The sequence below is a fragment of the Thamnophis elegans genome, chromosome 8 (assembly GCF_009769535.1).
Source record: "Thamnophis elegans isolate rThaEle1 chromosome 8, rThaEle1.pri, whole genome shotgun sequence".
Lineage (NCBI taxonomy): Eukaryota > Metazoa > Chordata > Lepidosauria > Squamata > Colubridae > Thamnophis > Thamnophis elegans.
In genome coordinates this window covers 77685365-77701798 of record NC_045548.1, presented here as the reverse complement: position 1 = coordinate 77701798, position 16434 = coordinate 77685365, and the positions used below count along the sequence as shown (strand labels likewise).

Genomic DNA, 16434 nt, shown 5'->3' with positions numbered 1-16434 from the left:
GTGGCGCAATACTGGAAGAAGGAAGATTTGCCTACTATTCAAGAATGGACTTTAAAAGTAACAAACTTAGGAGAGATGCCCAAAATCTCAGCATATTTGAAGGACCATTCAGATGAGAATTACAAGTTGGAATGGAGAAGATGGACTGATTATATTCAAAATAAATATGGGACTGAGAAATTTCAGTTAGCTTATGAATGAATGAACAAGGAATGTTACAATTTATCTAAAGTTAGCTTTATAAAAGGGGAGTTAAAGTATAAGTGATGGTACAATGCTAAAGTTAGTTAGTTTATTTTAGTGTATGATTGTTAAATGTTTATACCCTGTATTTTGCTCTGGGAGGCTGCGGGGGGGGGGGAGGGGATGTGGGATTGGGGAGAAGGGAGGGAAGGGGAAAGATATACAATTGTAAAACTTATTAAAACTTTTTAATAAAAAAAAAGTTGTTAACCTAAAAAAATAAAGAAAGAAGAGACTGGACAGGCATTCGTCAGAAATAGTATGGGGTCTCCTGCTTGAGCAGGGGGCTGGACTAGAAGACCTCCAAGGTCCCTCCCAGCTCTATTCTATACTGATATTCTAATTCAAGGAGACAGCCAATAGACTTTGAGTGAATTCCTTGAGCGGTTTTTTTCCTAGCAAGGAGAAAGAGACGTATTTGTGGAATCCTCGAAGGCTGTTTTTGCTTTTTAATATCAGCTGCCTCTGTTTTGATAAGACGTTTTTCTCTCTTTTGACAGTCCAGCCCTGCTCCTTTCTATAATCTCTAAATAACTTATTGATGACTTCCCTTTGCCAGGCTGAATACATCCTAACTCAGGGATGGTTAACCTTTTCGGTGCCAAGTGCCCGAAGCGGGAGGGGTGTGAAAACCCCAAAATGCAATGTGAGTGCTTTCCCACACGCATGCAGATGCATCCCATGCGCACATGCGCCCCCCTTGCTCATTTTTTAAAAATTATTCTTATTGTTTTTGCATTTAAAATAGCGCAGCGCAGTAAAGCTGTTATGGCCGTACAGTCCCAGTATATACACATAATCTCATCCATTCTCTGTCAGTCTGCTTAGTACATTATCTGTCCTTCTAACCAATCACATTGTTTACAGTTCGTTCCAGTCTTGTCACCTTGTCTTATACCAATAATAAAATCTTCATAATATTCCGACTCCCCTTTATTTTATTTTTTTTCATTCTAGTGTTGCAGAAAATGACAGGCTTTAGACTTCTCAGGATACAGGAAAAGTTTATTTGGCAGCCAGGTTCAGAAAGTTAGCAAAATAGCTAACTGTTCTGACCCCCCCTTCTCCGCTCATTCACAGACGACAGTCAGACAGACTTAAAAGGAAATAACTTTATCAGTCCTCGGCTCAGACTGGCTGCGAGCCCAAAATGAACATAAATAAAGTCTCTGGCAAGAAGATAACAGAATGCAAAAACGAAGATCTCTTACGGCCAAACCGGGTGTACAGAAAGAAAGCAATTTACTTCTCCAAGTGTCTCTTCGAATCAGGGTTACAGAAAGCAAATCACTTATCCAAGTGCCTCTCACAAACAAACCACAACTGATGAACGACGAACCACGAACGAATGAATGAACGTTGACTTCTGCAACCAGGGCGTGGCACCATCCGTCCTTTTATCTCCAGAAGACCACCCTAACGAGCCCCAGCTGCATTGTTATTCCTGCATCCCGACTCAACTCACAGCAAACTGCTGCTGAGTCACAACAACTAACATTGCAAATTCTGAACACCCTTCATTATCGAAGCACGCGTTCTTATCCATTCTCAAGAGCATTGCAACACGGAAACACTTAACTCATTTCTTATTGGTTATTTTGTGGGGAGAGCCTTATAAGTAGATGAGGGTCTTACTTCTCCTTTAGTTACAGGTATAGGTGTCATTAACGAACTTGATCTGAACCTTGTGGTTTCGACTTTTGACATAGGGACGTTGGCTGGAGCATCTTGTGATTAGAGGCTGATGACATTTCCTTTAAGCAAGCTTCTAATTGCCTCTTTATGCCACGTCTTCATTCTTATATTTTTAATCCATATTTTAGTCTACTTTGCTAGGGTGAGCCTACCTGCTTCCAGTACAAAATCTTCCTAGTTATGTCTAACTCTGATGGGATACTTTCCAGTTTCCAATATTGTGCATGGGTTAATTTGCGACGCTGCCAATTCATGGATAACTAAATGAAGCACATCCTTCTAATACCCCTCTGGTATTATAATGCCTAGGAGGAAAATTTCTGGTTTGAGCAGAATTTGATCTCTCACCATTTGTTCCAGCCATAGTTGTGCCATTCTCCAATATCTTTTTGCCTTGTTGCATATACACATCCCGTTTTTGACACACAGGTTCTTGTCAGAAGCTTTCCAGGCCCAAACCTGGGCATTGGGGGGGGTGGGGGTGGCCTCACATGGCACCTCCATGCCTTGTTTTGGTTTCCAGGTTGGTGCAGGAGGAGTTCCAGGCCCTAAATGTGTCACGAGGAGGGCATGTGCGTGCATGTGAATCCCTGGGCTGCATTCTAACCACAAACAGGAATTTGGGAGAGTAAAGCAAGTACAAATTATTTCAAAAAAAAAAAAAAATAAGGATTTAAGCCCTCATCCTCACTTGCGCTCTTGTAAGCTTCCAAGTTTCTCAAACAATTCTGAATTCACCCCTCTTTGCACAATATCATTAGCTCAAAGCATACCACATACACAAAGACACACACACAGACATCCCCAGCCTGAAACATAATTTATCATCTAACGGGCCGACACCTCCTTCTGCAATGTGCAATTTAGGAATGAAATATGAGTAATTTTTATTGCAGCCGTATATCTTGCCATGTAGCTTGACATGACGGGCCTGATCTAATTATCTCAGCTCTTGTATCGCTAAAACAGGGAGGCCAAAGATTAACCCCCGACAAGTAGTGAGCCGAGGTGGCACAGTGGTTAGGGTGCAGTACTGCAGGCCACTTCAGCTGACTGCTATCTGCAGTTCGGCAGTTCAAATCTCACCGGCTCAGGGTTGACTCAGCCTTCCATCCTTCCGAGGTGGGTGAAATGAGGACCCAGACTGTGGGGGCGATATGCTGACTCTGTAAACCGCTTAGAGAGGGCTGAAAGCCCTATGAAGCGGTATATAAGTCTAACTGCTAACTGCTATTGCTAAGTAGATGAAGTTGGAAGGATCTGTGAATTGGAGGATGGTAGACCTTTGGATGTCCTCAAGATTCACAAACCACCTTGGGCCAATCTAGATAATACTGGATCACTCAACTCTAGGCGAGCAAAGTTTGTTCCCATCGCAAGACCCATCAGAAGACCTACCAGAAGACCCTCGCTTGATGCAATCCATCATCTGACCCATCACAAGACCCTCACCTGACATGGTTTCCCCATCATAAGATCCTCACCAGACATCATCCACGCCTAACCTATCACAAGATCCATACAAGGCCATCCCTGGATGCCACCCACCCCTGATCCAGCATAAGACTCACCACCAGATCCTCATTTGATGCAACTCACTTGACCCATCCCAAGAGCCATCCCAAGAACCTCACTTGACATGGCCCTCACCTCATGTGACCTCCCCTCAGGGAAAAGGGCGGCATATAAATCCCAATAAATACCTATCCCCATTACAAGACCCTCATTTGGTGGACCACGCCTGACTCATCACAAGACTCTCACCTGACATGGTTTCCCCATCATAAGATCCTCACCAGACATGATTTTCTCATCACAAGATCCTCCACACCTAGCCTCTCACAAGATCCATACAAGACCCTCAGTTACTACAACCCACACCTGACTCTTCATAAGACCCATCACAAGGACCTCACTTGACACACCTACACCTGACCCATAAGACCCATCACAAGATTCTCATTTGATGCAACTCACCTGACCCATCACAAGAACCCCACTTCACATGACTCTCACCTCATGTGACCTACCCATCGCAAGACCCTAACCTCATGTGAGCCACACCTGTCCCATCACAAGAACCTCACTTGATGCAACTCACACCTGACCCATCACTAGACCCTAACCTGATGTGTCCCTCACTTCATGTGACCTCCCCATCACAAGACCTACTGACCACCCCAAACCCTTCTGAACAGAAGAACACGGACACTACACACATACATGCTCTTCTCAACGACTTACGGGACAGTTGTCATTCTGAGAAGAAACCTTGGTCTTTGGAGAGTGGAGGAAATGACCAGTTCCTCATATTATCTCTCGTTTTGGTCATATTTACATAATGCAGATAATCTTTGACCTGCAATCATTTGTTTAATGACTGTTCAAAGTTATGAACGCCCCGAGAAAAGTGACACATCACCGTTTTTCGCATTTACGACCGCTGCAGCTTTCCCGCTTTGTTATTGGCTTCTGCTTATATTATTGTATACTGTCAGAAATTAGTTGTTTTCTAACCTAGCAAATTGTAACCTCAATACTGGACCGCAAATGTTATCTCACTGTTGCGTCTCGCTTCTATTCTTGGCTTCAAAACTGGGCACCTTGATGGAAACATAGAAGAAATTGTTACACGGGAATATCAGGCCCCATAGAAGGAACCAAACTAGGGAGTTTTCCTGGCTCATAAACCCTTAAAGCATTCTGCTGAAAAAACAACTTGACAAAGGGGGGCTGCCACCCCCTAACCAAGGCTTTAGGAATACTCCATACTAGATAAGGCAGAGAGAGAGAGAAGCTTGAACAAAAGAATGCTTTATTGGTAAGGAATCTTTATCTCTGATTGGATAAACTTTGCTTCTATCTGCCTAAAATGTATATAATCCTCTGAGTCCCTCTTGCAGGGGGCGGCTCTTCCTTCCATGCATTTCTTTGTATATTTCGGATCTAGTTTTGCCACCCAGATTTTGCTGCGGCCATCAATAAAAGCTGATATTTTTTGCAAGCCTCGTCTGGAGTCTCCGTTCTCTTGGGCATTTCAGTGGCTCAGGGAAACTGCTGGAACTTTACACTATATTATAAATGGATAAAAACTGGGGTGTTTTTTTTTTAAAAAAGAGTATTTTTCAGGAATATTCTGGACTCTGCACCCCACAACAACCCAGCCTTTTCCAGTAAAAAGTCCACAAGGTGGGTGGGTGGGTGGGTGGGTGGGAGAGATATTTTCTTCCAACCCTCGCTGCGTTCTGACCTTTCTCGGAGCACAAACCATCTCCCATTAAATGGCTGGCATTTATCTCTTTAATTAACGTGTGTGTCTGTGTGTTGTGTGCGTGTGTGTGTGTGTGTGTGTGTGTGTGTGTGTGTGAAAACTCTAAAAGCAGTGCCCAGTTATTTGCCAAGATTTTCACTCCAAAGATCCAGCAGTTAAATTATCGGCGACTCACTGCACCAAATCAAATAGCCGCCAGCCAGCCAGAATTTAAGCAGCGTTCCTGCTGCAATTAAGCAATATTTTGCAAGCTTCCTTTCCTTTCCTTTTCCCAAAAAGCCACTCCGCCTCTCTCTCTCTTGTCCAGCTGCAAATAAACACCGCATTGTTCCTGCATCAGAGAATCATCATTGGTTTTTTTTTTTTTGGGGGGGGGGGAGTAATTAAATGAGACATAAGCAACTCCTGCAACCGTTCTTTATATGTTTTAGCCTCCAGTCTCCTGATCATCTTGGTTCCTCTTATCTGCGCTCTTTTCCCTGGGGCAGGGCAGGGGGGGGGCGGGGCAGGGGGGGCATGGCCAGCCAGGTGTGGGATTTGGAGGTTCTCCATACTGGCCATGACGTTAGCTACGGCTTCTCCCAGACCTGGGCAAACATGTAACAGCCCACCTCTGTAGCCACCCTCTAACAACGAAATATCACAGTTCCCCACGGCTCACCCGTGGGAGGAAGTCTCTTTAGCAAATTACCTGGGCAAAGGGCGATATTGCAGAATTTGGTTTGCTTCTCAGGACCTTCACAGGGGCTCCCTCCGAACTGGGGGGGCTTGCATATCCGGGTCCGATCCCGGTATCCCCGTCCGCAGGTCGACGAGCAGAGGCTCCATGGCGACCATTCGTCCCAAGTGCCGTGGACTGTAAGGAAAGAGAAAAAAGGCTCAGCCCGAGGAAGCCTTCTCAACTCTACACCAGTTCACCGTTGATCGTGTATTTATGAATTCTTGCTTGTTTGGGATATTCATCCACGCCTTTCTTGTTCTTCATCACTAACCCGAGGTAGTAAACACACCCAAGGCTCCGTCTGCCTCCTATTTAACTCACAACGACAACCTTGTGGGTTGGGTTGAGCCGAGAGAGAGGGACTGGCTCAAAGTCACCCAGTAGGCATATGTGCCTCGGGGGAAGGAAAACTAGAATTCACAGCCTCCTGGTCATTGGCACAACATCACCTGGTCAGCTTTCATGCCTAATGCGGGACTAGAACTCACAGTCTCCTGGTGATTGGCCCAAAGCCATCTAGTCAGCTTTTGTGCCTAAGGGAGAACTAGAATTCACAGTCTCCTGGTGATTGGACCAAAGTCACCCAGTCAACTTTCATGCCTGATGTGGGACTGGAACTCGTATTCTTCTGTCCCAAAGTCACCTAGATGGTTTTCATACTGGCCATGAACTAGAACTCACCATCCCCTAGTCACCTAGCCAGCTTTCCTGTCTAATGAGGGACTAGAAGTCACAGTCACCCTGTGATTGGCCCAAAGTCACCTAGCTGGCTTATATGCCTTAGGTTCGAATAGAATTCACAGTCTGCTAGTGATTGACCCAAAGTCACTTACATGGATTTCATGCCCAAGGGGAACTAGAATTCACCAACTCCTAGTGATTGGCCCTTAATCACTCCGCTGGCTTTCCTGTCTAAGGCAAGACTAGAACTCCCAGTCTCCTGATTCCTAGACCAGCACCTAGACCAGTGTTTCTCAACCTTGGCAATAGCAATAGCAATAGCAGTAGACTTATATACCGCTTCATAGGCCTTTCAGGCCTCTCTAAGCGGTTTACAGAGAGTCAGCATATTGCCCCCAACAATCTGGGTCCTCATTTTACCCACCTCGGAAGGATGGAAGGCTGAGTCAACCCTGAGCCGGTGAGATTTGAACCGCTGACCTGCTGATCTAGCAGTAGTCTGCAGTGCTGCATTTAACCACTGCGCCACCTTGGCTCCTATTCGCTGGCTGGGGAATTCTGGGAGTTGAAGTCCGGACATCTTCAAGTTGCCAAGGTTGAGAAACACTGACCTAGACCAAACCAGCTGTCTTTTTATAGCCTCTTTGTTCTGCATTCCACCATCCCCATTTATTCTGCACATATTAAACAGCTGGAGATCAAAAATTTTAGGTCAGCATAGATCAACGTGTTGCAGTTACAACACAGGGGTGGGAGACATAGCAACTCCTGATTAAATCTTGATTGCCACTGGACTCTCCAGAGAAAGTGGGAAAAAAGGGGCTCTATTTTCCACTTACAAGCGCCTAGCAAATTGCAGCTTCTTTTTAAGCAAAAACCAATTTTCTCTTTTCTGATTGCAGGATAAGCAAATCTACGGGCTTGCCGTCCAAGGCCTCCATAGTATTCACATTCCGTGAACATTTTAACCGTACTTTCTGCCTCCATTTGCAAATCTAAGGACTCCCCGCGAGTATGTTTCAAATTCAAATACAACTTAATACTTTTTTCCCCGTAATTTTGGCATCGATTTACATTCTAGGGACTCTCCTCAAAGCCCCATTTTTGATTCCGCTGAAGCTCACATTTCCTTTCCAAATCGCGTTGAAATATGTAATTCGAGGAGGTTCGGCTCCTGAAATTTGTATTCAAACATTATTAGCGTTGGCCTCGCTTATTTTTCTTTAATCCGCGCAAGAGTTCGCCTTGCAAAAGAACCCAAGAAATGGAATGCCAATTAAAACACCAAAGCATCCATTATAAAATATGTAAACACATCGAGTCACCGCTGCAGATATAATAAGGAGACTACTTTCAGCTGCACGTATGAAATAATTCACTCTCTTTTTCAATTGGCCGCTTGAAATTTTGTTTCAAACCAGAGCGCCAGAGGGCAGGACAAGAAACAATAGATGGAAACTCATCAAAGAGAGAAGCACCCTGGAATGAAGGAGAAACTTCCTGACAGGGAGGACAATTAATAGCAATAGCAATAGCAGTTAGACTTATATACTGCTTCATAGGGCTTTCAGCCCTCTCTAAGCGGTTTACAGAGTCAGCATATTGCCCCCAACAACAATACGGGTCCTCATTTTACCCACCTCGGAAGGATGGAAGGCTGAGTCAACCCTGAGCCGGTGAGATTTGAACAGCCGAACTGCAGAACTGCAGTCAGCTGAAATAGCCTGCAGTGCTGCATTTAACCACTGTGCCACCTCGACTCTTAACCAGTGGAATAGCTTGACACCAGAAATCGTGGGTGCTCCATCACTGGATGTTTTTAGAAGAGTCTCGACCAGGGGTAGTCAACCTTTCTATACCTACCGTCCACTTTGGTATCTCTGTTAGTAGTACAATTTTCTAACCGCCCACCGGTTCCACAGTAATGGTGATTTATAAAATAGAGAAGTGTTCTGACCCCCCCTCATCCTACACCAAAGCACGCCAAGACAAAGATACTTCAAGGATTTATTAACACATAGACTAGCCCTTGGCAGCAATCCAGCAAAGTCCAGACCTTGGCAGCAATCCAGCACAGACTAACCTTGGCAGCAATCCAGCCTGCCAAGCTAGCCACGAGAGTTCTCCAGCTCTCGTAAATATGTTGACTCCTGCAATGAGCGTGTGCACAATCACTCCTTTTATAGTCTTGAGAGGAGCCTAATTACCACCAGCTGAGTGCAATTATCTCCTGTAACTGCCTAACTGTTCTTTACGCCTATTAGCTCTCCATTACCGGGCATCCAGGACCAACTCCCTTGTCTCCTCCCCACTGCTCCAATGCATGACGTCAGGATCACACTCCCTTGTCTCCTCCCCACTGGTCCAAGGCCCAGGTGCCTCCTGGTGGCCAACCAGCCTCTCTGCACCCTGCTCGGAGTCGGAACCCTGTCCAGGGTCCTCCACATCCTCCAGAGCCGACTCATAGGGCCCCTCGCTGTCGGAGTCTGGTGGCAGCTCCAATGGCTCCTGCTGGGCCACAACAGGGAAGTAACTTTACTTTATAAAATTTATAAAGCAGAGTTACAGCAAACCTCTACTATCCACCATGAAAGCTGGAACGCCCACTAGTGGGCAGTAAGGACCAGGTTGACTACCATTGGTCTAGACAGTCATTTATCAGAAATCAAAAGTGGTATTCAGCCGGTTCGGACTGGTTTGCTCAAACCGGTAGGGGAAATTGCAGATGGGCCTTCCCTGGCTCTATGCCATCCAGGTTTTTGAGGCCGGGTGCATGCACGGAAGGTTATTCGGTTAATGATGTTACCTAATTGGGTAATGAAATGTCTCCAAACTCAGAAAGCACCAAAGACCCCTCAATTCTCCTCCTCCTCCTCTTTCTCACCCTCCTCCTCCTCCTCCTCCTCTCTGCAAGCCCCACTCCCTTCTAGCACTGATGATGCTATCTAGTTGGTTCATGAAACATCTGCAAGGAAACAACGAAGCCTAGAGACCACTAAGGACCCCACAGTCCTCCTCCTCTTCCTCCTCCTCCTCCTCTCCACAAACCCAACTCCGTTCTAGCACTGACAATTTTACCTAGCTGGGTCACGAAACATCTGCAAGAAGACAACGCAACCTAGCAACCACCAAAACACCCCACAGATCTGATGGTTCTTAAAACAAAGTCTTTGCTACCACCCAGCCAAAGTTCTATAGCAATAGTAATAGCAGTTAGACTTATATACCGCTTCATAGGGCTTTCAGCCCTCTCTAAGCGGTTTACAGAGTCAGCATATCGCCCCCCACAGTCTGGGTCCTCATTTCACCCACCTCGGAAGGATGGAAGGCTGAGTCAACCTTGAGCCGGTGAGATTAGAACCGCTGAACTGCAGATAACAGTCAGCTGAAGTGGCCTGCAGTACTGCATCCTAACCACTGCGCCACCTCCTAGTAGAGCTGGGCTAGGGTGATGGCTGGTGTGTCTGTAGAGAGAGCTCCGCGTGCCACCTGTGCAGTGGTGGGATCCAGCCAGTTCTCACCTACCCGGGAGAACCGGTTGCTAACTCTCTAAGCAGTTCGGAGAACCGGTTGTTGGAAGAAATCCCATTTTGCTTTTTTCCCACTTTACAGGGCTAATCCTGTAAGGAAGGCAGGAAGGAAACATTCTGGTGTTGTTTCTAGCCTCATTTTGATTGCCCTCCTTACAGAAACTGCCTCTCCAGTTAACCCTTATGACATTGTAACAACTAAGGTGAAGCGCCCATCGACATGAGTGACATTGAAATGGCTACGCCCACATGATCACATGACCACCGAGCCACGCCTACCCAACAACAATCCGGGTCCTCATTTCACCCACCTCGGAAGGATGGAAGGCTGAGTCAACCTTGAGCCAGTGAGATTTTGAACAGCCGAACTGCAGAACTGCAGTCAGCTGAAGTAGCCTGCAGTGCTGCACCCTAACCATTGTGCCACCTCGGCTCTATCTCAGGAATTGAAGAAGATTCACTCCTGGGGGCTGAGTCCAAATGTCGCAACGTATTCTTGATGTCATCCTCACACAGATGACGTACAACATACAAGATAGCAATAGCAATAGCAGTTAGACTTATATACCACTTCATAGGGCTTCCAGCCCTCTCTAAGCGGTTTACAGAGTCAGCATATTGCCCCCAACAACAATCCAGGTCCTCATTTTACCCACCTCGGAAGGATGGAAGGCTGAGTCAACCCTGAGCCGGTGAGATTTGAACCGCCGAACTGCAGATAACAGTCAGCTGGAAGTAGCCTGCAGTGCTGCACTCTAACCACTGCTCCACCTCGGCTCTATCCTTTGCCCCCCACAATATCAGCACACACCGGACATCTTCGTGGCTTGTTAGGGCTACGCATGCTTTCAAAGAAGGGTTGACAAGGCCCCCATCCACGTTTCCGCGGATATGTAATCTTGGAGAGGAGAATCAATAGGGTATTTTAATGAGAACACAAAACAAATTATGCCTCTAACCTCCCACTGCAGCCATCTTACCGGCTTGCCCTTTCCAACAGCACAGATTGAATTATTTTTGCAACTGAAAACATATGCTGGTGGGTGAAATTGCTCCGGCAGGCAGGAACCATGAGGTGATATATATATATATATATATATTTTTCCCCATTGTGACTTGGAACGGCGTCCAAGTTCCTTGCAATCCTTTCAGAAATAACACAAGTTAGGGGAAACTATCCAATAAAAGAAACATCTGTAGCCTAAGAGTTGAATGGTGGACTTCTGGGTTCTTCCCAGGGGTGGGTTCCTCGCCCCGTTCCAACCGGTTCGGTTGGAACGAGGCCGGCGGCACCCTCGCGCGCGCGCATGGCGCGCACGCATGCGTACTAGTGTCTGTGCGATGCTCCAGCTGCTCCTGGAGGATCGCGCAGGCGCTGTATGCGTCCTGCGCATGTGTGGAAGCGCAGAATTCGGCAAAACCGGGTAAGGAGCGGGTGCGGGCGCGCGTGGGCGCGCGGGTGCGGGGTGGGCCTTCGCCGTTCCCGGAAGTTACTTACTTCCGGGTTCGGCGACCAACCGGATCGCAGGGACCGCCGCGAACCGGTTGAAACCCACCCCTGGTTCTTCCTCAACTTATCTGTTGTATTGGAAGACGTTTCACGACCAAATAAAGTAACAACATCAGTCCAGCTATCGTCATCAGTAAACTATATGAAGAACGGTCGTGGGAACTTGGAATGTCTCGTCCCGTGATGGAGAACCTATGACACACGTGACACAGGTGCAGTGGTGGGATTCAAATAATTTAACAACCGGTTCTCTGCCCTAATGACCAGCTGGGTAGGCATGACTCGGTGGTCATGTGACCGCGTGGGCGTAGCCATCTCAATGTCACTCATGTCGATGGGCGCTTCGCCTTAGCTGTTACAATGGTAATAAGGGTTAACTGGAGAGGCAGTTTCTGTAAGCAGGTCAATAAAGATTAGACTAGAAACAACACCAGGATGTTTCCTTCCTGCCTTCCTTACAGGATTAGCCCTGTAAAGTGGGAAAAAAGCAAAAGGGGATTTCTTCCAACAACCGGTTCTCCGAACTGCTTAGAGAGTTAGCAACCGGTTCTCCCGAATAGGTGAGAACTGGCTGGATCCCACCACTGCACAGGTGGCACGCGGAGCTCTCTCTACAGACACACCCGCCATCACCCTAGCCCAGCTCTACTAGGAGGTGGCGCAGTGGTTAGGGTGCAGTACTGCAGGCCACTTCAGCTGACTGTTATCTGCAGTTCAGCGGTTCTAATCTCACCGGCTCAAGGTTGACTCAGCCTTCCATCCTTCCGAGGTGGGTGAAATGAGGACCCGGATTGTTGGGGGCGATATGCTGACTCTGTAAACCGCTTAGAGAGGACTGAAAGCCCTATGAAGCGGTATATAAGTCGAACTGCTATTGCTATTGAGCATGGGCGCACACCTCCTGCCAGCCAGCTGGCCTCTGCGCATGTGTGGGGAGCAGGGCACATGCAGGAGATGCATGCATGAACAGTGGGGGGGGGGGCATTTGCATTGCATTTTGGGGCCTTGTGCCCTGTTTGGGCTTCTAGGTTGCTCCTGGGGGCTGGGGAGGCCCAAACAGTCCATTGTTTGCTTGTTTTTGCTTTCTCCCCCCCCAGGAGCATTTTGAAAATCTCCCGAACCCTCTGCACGTCCATTTTTGCAAAGGGGGTGGGGTTTTGGTAGGCCAAAAATGCTGCATTCAGTGTATAAGACGCACCCGGATTTTCACCCTCTTTTTGGGGGGGGGGAAAGGGTGCGTCTTATGCTCCGAAAAATATGGTAGCTGTATAACAGTTGCCCTGGTGATGTTACCTAGTTGGGTAATGAAACATCTTCATGCCACAAAGAAGCTTAGAGACCATCAAGACTTCCACAGGCCAAAAAACTATTCCGGGCGGTTGTGTTTAGCGTGCATTATTTATACAGATTGCAGAATTCTGCAGTTTCCCATCGGATTTGGTTCGGAAGCTCTTTGAGCAGGAAGCAGGACCCCCTCCCTCCCTGCCCAGTGTCTGGAAGAAAGAAGGGAGAATGAGGGGGTTGGGTGGGGTGGGGTGAAGGTCATCACCTGGACAGACAGCAGAATTGTTGCATTGCCGTTGTTCGCGGAGGGGCCCACTGCATTGGGTGCTGTACGAATACGACACACAGAACCGGGTCCTACTTTGCCAGCCCTCCCCACAGGTGGTCGAGCAGACGCTCCAGGGGGACCACTCTTCCGCCGCTGGATCACCTGTCAAGGTGCAGAACACAGGAGATTTCCTTATCCTGAGATTGACCACCCACTGATCTGCAATTTTTAATTTTGTGTGTGTGTGTGTGTGTGTGTGTGTGTGTGTGTGTTAGAGAGATAGTAGAAAAATGGGTCCAGGGAGACGTGGCATGGATTCTCCAGGTGGCTCTCTCTCTCTTGGGGAGCCAATGTTTCTCCTTCGACCTCAAGTGGGACCATGGGAACAGGGAGCAGGTCCTCCTCTGAGATGTCAAGATCGAAAGTAGGCAATTATACAAGCTATATAAATAATGCAGGTAATCAATGGGGATGTATTAAGCAATGTTGAATGTATATTGAATGTTTATTTCATTTGTATGCCGCCCTTTTCCCCCGAGGGGGACTCAGGGCGGCTCACAACTCAAACCAGGGAAGGGGGATACAGACAAATTAACAACAACACAAAACAATACATAATTTAAAAACACGCAACAATCATACCATTCGAGATAGGGGCAACGGTTCTTTAGCCTGTCGGAACAGCCAGGTTTTAAGGGCTTTGCGGAAGGCCTGGAGGGTGGTGAGGGTGCGAATCTCCACGGGGAGTTCGTTCCAGAGGGTCGGAGCAGCCACAGAGAAGGCTCTCCTCCGGGTAGTCGCCAGTCGACACTGGCCGGCGGATGGAATTCGGAGGAGGCCTAATCTGTGGGATCTAATCGGTCTGGTGGAGGTAATTGGCAGCAGGCGGTCTCTCAAGCAAGAATTCCATTATCGACAATCCTTAAGGTTTAGGTTTATTAGATTTATATGCCGCCCTTCTCCCAAGCACTCAGGGCGGCGTACAACATTAAAAGAAACACATAATACAAAAGTTTTAAAAAAATAAATAGAATATCCCAAACAAACCCGATTAGAATTGACAATGACATTTTTTTTAAAAAAAAAAATTCGAATTAAAATTAACAGTGATCAATAATTTGTTTTGTTTTGTTCAGAACAGGCCGGCTTGCTGGAAAAGCCAACTTTTTAGGGCACGTCGGAAGGACCGGAGGTCGGGGATTATACGAAGCTCCGGGGGCAGCTCATTCCGGAGGGAAGGGGCTCCCACAGAGAAGGCTCTCCCCCTGGGGGTGGCTAGCCGACACTGTCTGGCCAACGGCACCCTGAGGAGGCCAACTCTGTGAGACCAAACTGGACAGTGGGAAGCTACCGGTGGCAGTAGGTGGTCTCGTGGGTACCCTGGGCCTAAGCCATGGAGCGCTTTAAAGGTCATAATTAGTACCTTGAAAGAAATGACTGCAGCCGTTATGTCGAAATAGTAACTGGTTGCCTGAATGACCTGATTTTACGATCTTTTTTGTTAAGTAAATCCACTGTTATTAAGTGAACCAACGGTTTGCCAGGGACACAGTCTTGCCAAAACCCGAAATAATTGTTGGTTTTCAGCAAAAATCCATACAAATGTGATCGAAGGATCGAAGAACCATTGTAACTTCAAATGGTCACTAAAATGAACTGTTGTAAATCAGAGACTACCTGTACCTCTCCTGGTATCAGCAATTATCCATCACCAATTGCTATACAGGCAGCCGTCAAACGGAGGAGGATTGTTCCAATACTACAGGACATTTCCTAGGCTATCAGTAGAAGAGAATATTTGTGGCTCAGGGTTGAACTGTAGGGTCCTTGGTGCCTTCCGATCTTGGTTCTTTCCTTGCAGATGTTTCATTACACAACTAACTACCACCAACACTGATGTTGTCACCTAGTTGGGCAATGAAATGGCTACAAGAAAACAGCCAAGCTCAGAAATTCTTTGCAGCCTGCCAGCAGAACTGGCAGCAGAATCAGATGGTGAGGAGGTGGGGGAGGAACATGGGCCAGTCCTGGAGTCTGGGGAGGGTTCTGATGAGGACTCTGTATCCGAGGCAGAGAGGAGGCCAGGGACATCTGACATCAGTGAGGCAGAGGAACAGCTGGAGCCTGTTCCCAGTGTGTGCATGCACAGACATCTCGGACAGCTAAAAACAGGGGTTGACTTGGGAGTAAGGCCACAGGTGGATGATGAATGGCCCCACCCAGAGGAAATAAAAGAGGAGCGACAGGGGAGTGGAGTTTGCAGGAGACCATTTGTTCACTTAATTGGTTCGTGACTCTCCGAGACTCCTTGCTAATTTTTGCAGAGATCATCCTGGCAGCTCTCCAAGCCAGATAAAGTCTGTGACTGTAAATCCTCCCTCGGAAGACTTTGCTGGATATGAATGAGCAGGATTCACAGTCAATTAATAAAAGGGGTTTTTGTCTGGACAAGGAGTTTGCTTCAGGCTCTTGGGAAGCCTCGGTCAGAACAGAAAGCACCAAGGAACTCACACATCAAGCTATTCACACCCAATTTTTTTGCTTAATTGAGGGGGCCAAGTCTTCAGAGAATGGGTGAATTTTCTAACCATGTTAAGGATGTTGGTCTACAACAGTCTAATGTCTTAGAAGTGAATATCTGGAAGCCAATGATCTCTTCCTTTTTTTTTTCTTAATGGAAATCAAATCAGTTCATTTGAACCTTCCTGTATAGGAACTGTTTTCCACACCTGACACCTGTTCTTGATCTCTTGTATTTATGTCAGTCTAACATTTGGGCTACCTACCGATCTGAGGCGCAGGATATCCATATTGCTGGAAGTCTTCGAGGTCATCTTTTTTCCGGTTGTCTGTAGACCGTAAAGACTGACTCCGGGAATTATAGTGTATATTAGCTAGAAGAAAAAAAGAAAGAAAGAAAAGAAAGGGAGGGGACAAAGAAGAATCTAGATGAACAGGCTTGTCAAATCTTCTTCTCCAAAATTTTGCTTGAAGGGCAGAACAAGAAGAAAATAAAATCCCATTACTAGAAGACAAGCTGGGTTCCAAATAGCATCCAAAATTAAATCAGAGTCCAAGGCAAAGTATTGCTGAAAGTTCCAATTTATTAAGAGAGCCATGTTGGCACATCTGGGAAAACCCAAATCTGAAAGTTTCCCGGTTTTCCCCACCCAGTTGAAAGTTCAAGATCTTGCCCCCACACCAGGGGTGGGTTTCTCGCCCTGTTCCAAC

General features: G+C 46.9%; 1 protein-coding gene across 1 annotated transcript in view; it reads right to left on the bottom strand.

Moving 5' to 3' along the window:
- The window catches only part of ADGRB1 (adhesion G protein-coupled receptor B1), a 132221-nt gene that overhangs the window by 52966 nt on the left and 62821 nt on the right, over positions 1 to 16434 (bottom strand). Inside the window, 4 exon segments of the mRNA XM_032222333.1 lie at positions 3337 to 3345; positions 5901 to 6065; positions 13201 to 13365; positions 15990 to 16097. Of these exon segments, the coding sequence (XP_032078224.1) occupies positions 3337 to 3345; positions 5901 to 6065; positions 13201 to 13365; positions 15990 to 16097 (447 nt within the window).